The sequence below is a fragment of the Branchiostoma lanceolatum genome, chromosome 19 (genome assembly GCF_035083965.1).
Source record: "Branchiostoma lanceolatum isolate klBraLanc5 chromosome 19, klBraLanc5.hap2, whole genome shotgun sequence".
Lineage (NCBI taxonomy): Eukaryota > Metazoa > Chordata > Leptocardii > Amphioxiformes > Branchiostomatidae > Branchiostoma > Branchiostoma lanceolatum.
This window is the reverse complement of record NC_089740.1, coordinates 14,021,406-14,034,112: the sequence shown is the minus strand read 5'-3', so window position 1 is coordinate 14,034,112 and position 12,707 is coordinate 14,021,406. Positions and strand designations below refer to the sequence as shown.

At 41.9% G+C, this 12,707-nt stretch overlaps 1 protein-coding gene and 1 non-coding gene across 2 annotated transcripts; both read right to left on the bottom strand.

Annotated features, from left to right (window-relative positions):
• Positions 1-6,325: 6,325 nt before the first annotated feature.
• LOC136425820 (sulfotransferase 1A1-like) lies at positions 6,326-10,627 on the bottom strand. Its single transcript, XM_066414760.1, has 6 exons — positions 10,257-10,627; positions 9,178-9,413; positions 8,694-8,811; positions 8,168-8,265; positions 7,859-8,057; positions 6,326-7,132 (listed from the first exon to the last, which is right to left on the bottom strand). Exons 1-6 carry the CDS (start codon positions 10,399-10,401, stop codon positions 7,020-7,022), a joined length of 909 nt encoding a protein of 302 aa, XP_066270857.1. The 5' UTR covers positions 10,402-10,627; the 3' UTR covers positions 6,326-7,019.
• Positions 6,337-6,408, bottom strand: Trnap-agg (transfer RNA proline (anticodon AGG)). The gene has a single exon. It is a non-coding gene; the product is annotated as a tRNA-Pro (tRNA).
• Positions 10,628-12,707: the final 2,080 nt, after the last annotated feature.

Sequence of the window (12,707 nt, the reverse complement as noted above, 5' to 3'; positions counted from 1 at the left end):
GATGTTTTGGCGCAGTGCACTTTGAGCAGACGTGGGGGATTCATGTTCTAAATGGACACTTACCAGTACAAGCGCTTATCAATGGCGATAGAAACACACTTAGATAGACGTTATGGTCAAAAAGGACAGCAAGATCTGTTTCATACAATGATGGAAAAGGAAATATATCTTCTAGTTACGCTTGCTTTGTATTCAGTGTTACCTGCGAAGCAGCAAAATCCAAGGGTCTAATAACTAACTAATAAATGAATAAATAATTACCTTGACACACAGACGACGGTGTCCTACAAACCTTTCCCCATACTCAAAGAAATGGTCTGCTTATACAAAAGCTAAAATCTAAACCTTTTCTAAGCAACAATTAAAAGGGCAGCTATTTTGGCTTATATGCTTGACATACTGGAATGATGTTTTAGATGGAAACAAGTGTATACGTGCGTGCACGTTCTCAACATATGTACTATTCAATCAACGTGTTGTTTGCCGAGCTCCTAGTGTATTTGTATAACAGTTCACCGGCGGGTTACTGAAGTGTTTTCTAAGCCCCACAGGTGTCCAACGGTGTTTGTGTAGCGGTCTTTGTTATTCTGGACGGCGACCCATTTTTGTGTTACCTTGCTGCAGATTTCCGCTTAGTCAGCGTATTAGGGGAGTGTTGATCTTCAAGCAGATACAAGGCACCGACTAGCTCTGTACGGTTTAAAGGTGCTTCCGTCGTCTTTATATTAGTTCGCTTCTTTATTAAACGCCTCAAATTTCTAGAGAGACGTAACGTCTTTAATAACAGAAGCTGAAAACAGACACTGGTCATGTACTTTAGAGATGAGAAGATTGCAAAGACCCGGCCAGTTTCACAAATTGTAGCAAAGATGTTCGTACTCGTGACATTAGCAACTGTATCTGCACTTCTTCATAAGAGTGGTTATATACTAATTCACTAAATTCTGGATCAAGCATGGTTTGACGGTCTATGTAGCACACACACACACACACACGCACACACACACACACACACACACACACACACACACACATACATACATACACAGACACACACACACACACACAAATACGACTGAGTTTTCTATTTTTCTTTATGATCGCTTCCTAATGTAATTAGAATGTCGTCTTTTGATGAATGGTCCAACCTTCCTTCGTCTTGGAAAGTTGTTGCCATGGTCTCTTGGCTGCATCATTCCTGTTGGAAAAGTATTTGATAGGCACAAATTAGGGAAGGACACGTTGTATGCTGCTGATGATAAGAATTTTATCATTAAAACGTAAAATCTTCTAAGCAGATGACGCTCTGCCAAGAACTCGGTCACTTTCGACGAAGAACAGGTTTATGGCAGCAAGCTGTGGCAATTCTTAGGACAATTATGGACTTATTGCATAAGCTTCGGCTGCGCTGACTTGGGACACAATAGATTATATAATAAGGTAAGTTTATCGATCCGTTCATTCATTGATTCATCACTAAAATACATGGCAGCGTCCTCGGCAGAGGATGCTGAATTGCGTACTTTAGGCGTACATGTATTACATTTAACAAAATCTAACTTAAATTTAAACAACTAGTAATATTCAAAATCTAAATCAAAACAACTAATACCATGCAAGCAACTAGTACTGTACAAGATGAAATAAGAAGAATTTTCCACCCTTGTACACGGTCGGTTCTATTAACGTGTCGCTGACGGTTTTACGACAAAGGTGACTTGGTATAGATTAATATGGCGTTGTTAACATGGCCTACCTTTAGCCCAGTGTCTCAAACAGGTCCTGGAAGCCATTATCACTGTTCACACAGTCAGCGTTACAGCCATTGCAGTAGTTGGACCTACATTTTTAAGAAACGTACAAAAGCTACATGCAGTGTCTTTTGAACAAAGAAAAAAACTAAAAAAAAAAATTAAATCTTTCTTGGATTTCCACTTCATTAGTATCGGTTCATAACATCTGAAAATATACTACACACATACAAACACACATGCCTCTGTCTGTCTGTCTGTCTGTCCGCCCGTCTGTCTGCCTGTCTGTTTCTCTCTCTCTCTCTCTCTCTCTCTCTCTCTCTCTCTCTCTCTCTCTCTCTCTCTCTCTCTCTCTCTCTCTCTCACACACACACACACACACACACACACACACACACAGACACACACACACTTTTCTCGTCAGTTTGTGTTGAGAGGTATCGGTGGCAAATTCATCCACACATTTGTAAACTCAAGGGTTCTAGAAAAACATCCTGCAGTTATTTTTAGATATTGACTTTCAGGTTACATATTAACCCTCACCTGCACGTAGTCCCTTCCGGACAGGTCGCCATCATGCACGGGTCCACAAAACAGTACACCATCGTGCAAGCTGCCGAAAAGATACGTTTAGTAACATCACGAAGTAAAATGACCATCAAAGAGAACTAGTCGAAATAGATATGTTATATAGATACGGTACGTTAAATGGTTTCATTCCTTATCAAAATCATTACCGTAGACTGGTGTTTTGCATGAGAAATAATTAATCATTTCTGACTGTCCTTTCGTTTATTTTGGTTTATTTGGCTTATAGGCCTGCCCTGCTATGTTAAGTAGCTCCTCCCTCTCTGTCTCGCAAATAGCTGTATCAAGTCCCTAATCGTTTTACATGTGATGGTTAAGATGAAGAAATAAATAAAAACTGCTAGGAGTGTAAGAGCCCTACCGATTCCACCGTTTCCGTCGTTCCATGGCAAAATGCTCAGCCTGGAGAGTTCCATGGCTGAAAATAACAAACTTTCGTGTAAATTTGTCTGAAGAGATATTGAAGTAATGGAATATGTAAAAACGTTGACTTATCTCGCCCATTCAGCCAAGTTCAGGTACGCCCAATGATAATACCATACGGGTAAAATTAATAACGCCTCTGTTTTAGAAGAGACCAACAAATTCAAGTATCGAAGTGACATGGATTTTGCCGAAAAATGTTCACTCAAGACTAAGCTCACCCTGAGAACAGGCGAGGAGACCGAGGAAGATGACGAGCGCTGCCTTCATGGGGTCTGTTCAATGGTCTAAACGATGTGTCTCAAAGTTCCCGACGTTAGGTTATCGTTGTTCTGTTACTCAAAATGTAGAAGTGGACGTGCAGTACTTTATATAGAAAGGTATGGGCGGACGTTCGGAAGTTCGGATGTTTGGTTTGTTTATCTAAACAGCTAACGTCACCATTTCACAGAAGATATAGCTAGCTGAAGTATGACAGGAAAGGGAGTGGTGTAGTTGTTATCTTTATTTTATGGCAACCAAGGTCACTTGGTAAAGTTATCTTTTACCAGAGTTTGCACGTTTGAACAGGCTACCTAACAAAACTAGCAGAGGCAATGTATTGTTTGCTTTGTACAAGGTTCAACATAAAGGCGATTAAAATTAAGAACCGTAGAAGATATAAATGAAACGATACAAACAAATCAATTCAGTCATTAGGCAAAGATTTTACACAATTGATATATGCCATAGATGAGAGAGACAAAATAGAAGAAACAGGTACAATAGCAACAAATAATATAATAACGTTTATTAGTACAAATGTCTCATTCTCTAAAGGCTCAGGCTTGATACATGGTCGTTGTTCTCACTTGCAACATCATCTAAAGATGAAATGATGTTCGAGGTTCGAATTTTCAGGTTCAAAGTTCGGGGTGAGTGAATGTTCGAAGTTCGGGATTCGTTTGTTCGAAGTTCGAGGTTCGTCTGTTCGAAGTTCTGGGTTCGTCTGTTCGAAGATCGAGGTTCGTCTGTTCGAAGTTCGGGGTTCGTCTGTTCGAATTTCGATATTCATCTATTCGCATTCGAAGTTCGACTGAAGCCTCGCTCTGCTCACTAGCCGCCACGCCCTACAGGGAAGTCTTCGCGCTCCACACACTCAGGAACGCAGCCGGCACACCGATTAACTCTGAAGACGGAAGGAATAAGTTTAAGCAAAACAAATAACCAGAATTGAAGAGAATGACCAAATAAGATAATTGAAAGAAAGAAAGAAAATGACCAGCGTTTAATAGATCGCTTTAACAATTTTAAACAGCTCCTGAGCACATTGAGTGCTGAATTCGCCGTGATGATATATTTTAGAAGTTTGAAATCTAAATCTGACGGAATTCGATGTCAATAAAAAATAGGAGCAACTTTGTGTACCTGCAATAAGTTCCTTCGGGACATTCCATTCCAGCACAGGGGTGGTCCAGGGTACCGCCAGGTCCAAGCCCCGGGGGGGGCGCAGGCGATTTCACAGTCTGTGGTGCAACAAGAAAAGTTATTTCTGCACAAAGGCCTCTGCAACGGGCTAGACCCATGGGCAGGATCTGCAATAAGCAAGTAATTTGTATGCATTACATAGGTGTCAATTTAACACCATCAAACAATAGTTTACCGAGAAACGCCTCACTTGAGCATTCGAATTCATTTGCACAGAGAAGAGTTATTTTTAAAACGATAATTAAGTAAATGGTACACTACACTTACCGAGTATGCCGATTCCACGGAAGGCCAAAACTGTAGCAACAGACAAAGAAAATCTTCTGAATATCCAAAAGATAGATGTCCACTCCAGGTACTGATCATTTGTGTAAGACTGTAGGGCTCGCCCGGGAATTGACCCCGGGACCTCCGGATCCCGCACCCTTAAGCCCCCGCTCACTGGACCCGCGGCACGCAGCGGCCAATCGAATTGATAAAGCACTCAAACAATATTATCGACAAAAAACGAAACTTTTTAAGCTTTGTGTGTTTTGTTGTCTTTTTGGTCATACTTGTACGTTTTGAATGATATTCCCATTATAAAGTCAAGAGTAACACAAATCCAGTTTAGGACGCAGCGACGCCAGCGTGCCGCGGGTCCAATGAGAGGGGAGGGGGGCTTTAGCGAGTATCATACCACAAGACCAGTGAGCCGACTGTAACAATGTTCTATCTGCAAATCGTCGAAATTTCGCTAGGAGAAATCACAATCAAAGGTGGCCTCAAAGACTGCTGTCAAATGCGCCACCTGGCGTGGTAAGAGATACCTGCAAGTAAGTAAGTTTAGACCTTGACAGGGTGTGACGTAACTACCTCAAGCTGTTCAGTGTTACTGGCGATTTGCCAGGAGAAAAGGGTACAGCCTTGTTTTTCTCGCCTGTGCTTACAGTCCATTTACTACTGTAGCAATACAGTGTTAATAATAATTGATGTTTGATATTTTGTCCCGGTCTTCTAAAAGTTCCAAAAAGCGAGGTTCATTTTAATGACGTCATTTGGTCACGTGATTATAGTAGGAAAGCTGCTTATAGAATTTGCTTATTATGGCTTATGATAAACTTTGGCTACTACAGGTACAAAAAATCCATGATAGCGCTTGTACCTCTCGGTGGTACCAAAAACTTACATGGCCCATGGACTATAACGTGAAGTCAGTCCTAACACCCTGCGGTTAGAAGACAGCTGATTTCTCCAAGATAGGAGCGTACTAAACATCCGAGTACGGTTTGGAGGATTATGGAGGAGGAATTTGATAAGTTCCCGTTCAAAGCAGTTTTCAGAAATAAGAAAGGGCGCCAGCTCGGATTTGAACTCGGGTCAAAAAGCATGTCTCTTCTACGCCACGAAACATCACGGTATTGCCGGAGCGCCCTAGTAATACACTGTTCTGCGATATGGCGTCGACCGTTTAAAATGGCAACGACCGTTAACGAGACGATAGTTAGCAACGACGATTATCAAAAGTCTACCACGGAGGCTAGTTGATAAGCCCTACCTTGAGAAAAAACCGCCAAGCCGAGTAGGATGAAAAGAGCAGCCTTCATCTTGGTAGTGTCTGGTTGGAAGTTTCGCAGGTCCTTCCTCTTTGTGCCTGAAGTCGAACTGTGACGATACAAACTGATCCCGTTTTATATGTACAGATCTGGACACGTGCGAAAACGTCCGGGAAAGCTCTGCGAGTCCGGAAGGATGGAACGTGACGTCATGTTGTGACGTCATGTTGTGACGTATGCTCAGGCTGAGGGACAGGGAAAGGGACCGGAAGTGTAGCACGTGGAACTCTGCTGGTGTTGGCGAGTTTCCAAGCAGATGTTGGGGAGAAACCTCGACAGCTTGCTATCATCCAAGCAGATGTTTTGGGGAAGTTTCTGAATTGCTGTTTACCACTCTGCTATCCGAGAATGTACCTTCTATTTAAAGATTTTTTTCTATAAACCTGACGGAAATTTTAAAGTTCAAGTACAGCGAGATGCGTTAGAGAGCTAATATGATCAGTAAAGGTTGTAAAGAATATATTCTCTATGGAAAATAAGAGCCTGGTACAGGCCACCTGCTCAAAACTATAGGGCTCGCCCGGGAATTGAACCCGGGACCTCTCGCACCCTAAGCGAGAATCATGCCACTAGACCAGCGAGCCGAGTTAGCAACCGCCGAAGTCTAAATCGTCCAACCCTCGCAAAAGAAAACCATGACCAAAGGTCACACACAGTGGAGCGAAAGCTTGTTGTCCAATGCGCCCCCTGGCGTGATAAGAGTTAACTCCAACTAAGTAGTTTAAACTTAGACCTTGACATCTTGTGACGTAACTGCCAACTGATTAGCCGAATTATGACAGGAAAAGCCGATAGATGTTACTGTTTTCTTTATTCTACGCCATGCATATATAATCTTTAACCAGGGGTTGTTTGCTTCGTTGTAAGATAAGTGCCTGAATGTTTGTCCATTGTAGATAGCCAGCAGTTTCGATCGTTTACATCGCTTTGCCTCATATGATGCCTGTTGCAACTGTAGTTGTTTTATAAACCTTGACTTGACTTTCGCAGTCTGCTCTTCCTCTTGTCTATGCCCGCCTTTTTCGCCCGGTGGAAAACCAATGCAGTTATCATCATCATATGATAGCACTTCTAGCTACTGAAGGTTTATCCGATGCACTAGTAACTAGCAAATAGTTCTACATACATATCGTTTTGTCTTTGCATTTTACCTGCTACAACTCTTGTCAATTAACCTCGACTTGACCTATAACATCTATTCTTCGTCTTCAAAAGTGAGATCAGTTCCCGCCATTTTCTCCCGGTGGAAAGCCTCGAATTTCTCCAGCTGCTGCGGAGAGAACCAGTTCCTCCAGTCGCCAACCTTCCCTGGGGAGACGGAGAAAACATGGGTTTGCAGTCACGTGGCCATGACGTCATTCAGCCTCCGCCATGTTGTTTGGTTAAAGATTTGAGGAACTTAAACTAGTGTTGATTACAGACTAGGTGGGGAGACACAGAAAACATAGGTTTGCAGTCACGTGGCTGTGACGTCATTTGGATCCGCCATGTTGTTTGGTTAAAGATTTAAGGAACTTAAACTAGTGTTGATTACAGACTAGGTGGAGGGACACAGAAAACATGGGTTTGCAGTCACGTGGCGTCTGCCATATTGTTTGGTTAAAGAGTTGAGGAATTGAAACTATTTGTTGATTGGAGGACTCTGTTGGGTCAGAGAAACCATAGATTTGCAGTTAAGTGGCTATGACGACGTCATTTGGCGTCCGCCATGTTGTTTGGTTAAAGATTTGAGGAATTAAAACTAGTGTTGATTACAGACTATGTGGAGACACAGAAAATATGTGTGTGCAGTTACGTGGCTATAGCGTCATTTGGCTGTCCGCCATGTTGTTTGGTTAAAGATTTGAGGAACGAAAACATGTGTGTGCAGTCACGTGGCTATGACGTCATTTGGCGTCCGTCATGTTGTTTAGTTAAAGATTTGATGAACCAAAACATGTGTGTGCAGTCACGTGGCTATGACGTCATTTGGCGTCCGCCATGTTGTTTGGTTAAAGATGTGAGGGACCAAAACATGTGTGTGCAGTCACGTACCTTTTCGCACAAACTCGATTCCCCTTTCCCTCCCGCGTTTGAAAACCTTCTCCTGCATGATAGGGTTACGTGACACGTTTGTTGCCGGATTTTCCTTCATGGCGGTAAAAGTACAGTTGGCTGTCACCTCGTCTACTTGTTCTGCTGTCAGGGTCCTTCCCAAGAACTCCGCGATCTTCACCACATGGCCACGCAGGTCCTATATAAATCAATTCATACATAGGTATAAACATCCATATCATTCTCTTCTTGTTTTTCAGTCCTGTTCAGAAGAAACAAAAGAACCGAATTATCAAAGATGTGTCCTACTTTTTTCATGTCCTCATACTTAATGAAGAGAAGATAGTCGTCGTCCTTGTGACGCCAGTACTCCGGAATCACGTTCCACCATGAGTTTGCAGGTGGTGCTGCAATACAGATAAGCGTTAAAATATATTTATTTTGCTTGACGAATCAACCCAGAACTATGTTAACTACCAAACACAGGTAAAAAACACCAAGATAGATATTGTTTACTTCAATACATTCCACGTCAAGAGTTCAGATTAGAAAGACTTAGAGGAGCTAAAAATGATCCCACTTGAGAAAGTCTGTCTCATTGATTATGAAAATTAAGCTCTAATTTCATTGATTTAGAAACCATAATGTTGGTCATCATCAACGATATCTGCAGGTCAAAATTTACGAAAGCCGTTCATTACATGATGTGTCCTTTTGCAAAGGAACTGGAGCTAAAGTATCCCTGCAGTTCCCAAGAAAGCTGCTAGAGGGTATTAACTTCTGTCACTTCTTTTGCAAAGACTTGACAAAGCTATACAATAAACCTGAATACTACCAGAGAGGAATTTCTCCAGTCCCTCTTCCCAAGACAAGGGATCCAACAAGTCGTTCATCTGTGCCATGTTGTGGACGGAGACGACCACATCTTTCGGGTTCCGGGCGCAGTAGACGATCTGCAGCAAGAACATGCCAACATGCTTATCCTCGATTCAAACTACTTTTTCAAATCTCAAATCAACATCAATCAATCAAGCTTTATTGCACAACAAATGTAACAGGGCAATGTATGGCAAATTCTTAAGCAGTATTAAATATCAAGGCATATATGCCTTTGTCTGTAACAATACTACATAACCTAGGACTAAACACTACGCTATTCAATATGAGTTATATACAGTATACGTATATGGTTTACATGATAATACACAGGAAACATCATCTTGCAATTTGACTTTTACTATGGTGAGGTATACTAAATAGAGTTTTTCCAGTACTTTATTCCAAAGAGGGAATTTTACTCTTTAATCAAAATACCTTACCTTTCCTTTCCCCTCTCGAGCTTGCTTAGGCAGCATTCCGTAGGAAAGGTGGGTCTTCATCAGACGTGGGGAGGGGCTGTCCTTCAGCACTGAGATGATAGGGGGCGCATCTGGTCCACCTAAAAGGTCAGCTGACTCCAGCCACGGAACCCGCTTATTCATGTCAATCTTACTGACCTCGCTGAAATTACTTCCGGAGGTCACGAGTGAGACGATCTGCTGTGTCCACGTCGTTCCTAGGACCGAAATAAATTTCGTTTCCAAGCAGAAGTTGGGAAGAGATAAATCTAGAGACGGGAGATTGTAACGTTTTCTGACTGTCTCGCTTCTTGAGGATCCTTGGTTTGATGGCTGAGATTACGCTTATTACATATTACGTTTATTTCAGGAAGATAATAGCGTAAACTGTGCCCCTAACCACGATTTACGAATCTAAGTCAAATCATTTGCCTGCGCCTTGTTATTTGTACTTTGGACTTGTGCCCCTCCCTCTATAACCGTTTTTTTAACAATACTATCATTCTCTTTTAGTTAAACCTATCTAGACCGTTTTCAGTTGGACTTCCTGGAGCGGGGGTGGGGGGTGGGGGGGTATTCGCCCCCCCCTCATAACTTCAAAACGGTATGTGGCATAATCACCAAATTTGCAGAGAGTGATGTATATGTAAAGATGTATAATTTCTAAAAATTTTGGTACTGTTATAACGTAATATGACGTATTTATGACGTCATAAATGTAATTTTTTGGCTAAAAATCGTGTAAATAGGGAATTCCTGTAATACCTGATGGTATTAATCGATCATTTAAGAAAAAAGGGTAAACCTCATTATTTAAACCGAAATATGAGAATTTCGTAATATATGCCTGTCAGAAACTCGTTGCCATGGCAACCCAAAAAAGATCATAAACTTATACTTTTGCTACAAAATTGTTGCCAACTAAATTCTAGGAAAAGTCACCAAGTTTGGTGGCCCTAGCCCACGTCGTTCAGCAACTATAGGACGCCAAAGTTGGCGCGGGCACTTTTAGCCACCCCCCCCCCCCACCCCCCGTCAAGATAGGGTTAACCCTTTCTTACCTGACTTTGGGAAGGCGGACACGAAAACATCATCGTCTCTGACCTCAAACGACTCGACTTGCTCCAAACCGCGCGGGCTCACCGGGGGAAAGAACCAGGCACCCTGGAAACAAAATGGCGAAGGCACGTTCGGCTTGACGGCCATGTTGAGTTGCAGTGGAGTGTACGGACGCTCAGCAAGCAAGAACCAATTCAAGAGTCTCCAGCAAGAAAGGAAGGTCCTCTTTATACAAACGTAGTTGTACGAATGTTTCCGAACTAATATATAGCAGACGCCGTTGGCAGACTTCTTCAACGAAACCGAGCTTATGTTGTCAAAACAGGCAGGTCCAACGGTGAAAGTTTAGTGATACGAAATGTCATGGACCTCTGTGTCGTTGACCTTTTTCTTTGCGCACACCGTACAAGTCGCTCACTGTACACGTCACACCAGTCGCGCGGTAGGTTTACCTAACCAAATTAGGAAATCGGGGTCATTCTTAGGACAGTCGTAGATGTAACGTGCAAAATGCAACTATCTTGTGAGAGTTTTAAGGGGGGGGGGGGTGTCCTGGCAACGTTTAGCGGTAAATTGACCTTTTATTGCAAAAAAAAATTGGGAACAATTGGATTGTTCAACTTGTATTCATTGGTTCGAACACTGACTTTTGGGCATACGGATGATTTAGGGCCGTGAATGTGTCTTGCAAAATGCATCTTTCTTTTGAGGGTCTTAACAAAGAAACAGGGTTCAACGACACAGAGGTCAATGACATTTCGTGTCACTCCACTGACTTTCAAAACCTGCCTATTTGACAACATAAGCTGGGCTACAAATTAACAAAAACATGAGTCCTCTCCCCATAAATAATGCTCGGGTCGAACGAGTCAGGTAATACCTGACCTTTTGAGGTTTATTATTCACCTCTTGACGCACTTCTATGACGTTACGGCATCATAACCGATATGAAATGGGGACATCTGATTGGTCGACGTCATCTGGCTGTATCATATTGCATATTGACGCTTATCATTTTAATGAAGTGTACTTTAAGACGGCTACCTTACCCTTATTAACCCCAATACACGTCTAATGAAAGAATGGCATCATCTAGAGTAAGATTTCAGTGTTGATTTAATAAAAGTTCAAAAACGTCAATGATGTGACACCAGATGCTTCATTGTATTCAGTTTTATGAAAAGAAAAGATCAGGGATAAAATTTGACTTTTCTTATCATTCTTCGTCTTTTTCTCCCTGTGGAAAGCCCAATATAATCATCATCATCATATAACAGAACTTTTCGCTACTGAATGTTTATCCGATGTAACTAGCCCTATTTAACATTTTGCCTTTGCATTTTATCTGCTACAACTGTTGTGCAATTTACTTTGACTTGACCTGTAAGCTCTATTCTATTCTAAGCCAGCAATACCTGCCCATTGTAATTAACATCATCATGATAACAGAACGTCTCGCTTCTGACTGTTAATGAGATGTAACTAGCCAGTAGCGCTAAATAACGTTTTACGTTGCATATTTTACCTGCTACACTGTTGCGCAATTAGCTTTGACTTGAATATATGTCGATGGAGGTTACACATCCAGGTACTAAGATAAGCCAGAAATTGTTACTCAAGGAACAGAATAGAAATTTCAAAATTTTATACAGTTGTTTGTATGAGTAACTATTTCTATAAAATCTATTCTTCGTCTTCAAAAGTGAGATTAGTTCCCGCCATTTTCTCTCGGTGGTGCAGTAAGTACTCGGACAAGATCTACAAAAAAAGATTGTTGCCACAGCGCATGCCTTGTTGCACTACTGGTCGTAGCACGATACTTCTAACAACCGCAAACTAGGGTCATTCAAAGGACACTTGTGGGGATGTGTCGCGCGAAATTCAGCTGATAGAACAGATTGTCGTATATCCTACCCGACGATCGGTTTTGTAGGTTCTGTCATAGTCTTTAGATCAGAAATACAAAAACCGCTGCAGTATCCGACAATTAGCAGCTAGGAGGCCCGAAGTCGGATTATTTGAGGTCTTATCAAGACAGATACTAAGATACTAAAACATCAAGACAATCCCTCGTCCGTTTGTTTGTTTGTCATTATGCTTACAACTATCCCTTTAAACCGTCATCCTTGTGGTATTCCATTACAAGCATGCGTGTAAAAAAAAGCGGTGACGGTGCATGCCGACAGATAGTGTGTCATGGCATTTTGAGGATTGGGGCACACTTTGAATCCACCTATCTTAACTATTCCTGATGAGTCCTACAATTGTGGTTATGCACGTGCTTGTTCTGTACGCTAGCCCTGGCAAGTGTCGGGTTGAGGGTATTTCTAGAATGCGTATATTTGTTGCACCCGCGCGGATTGTTGTAAAGCGAATTCGAAGTAACTTAAAAAATGAGCAATATCAAACTGAGTACCTTTTGTTTTATTTCAAATGTGTCTAGGCACTACAGC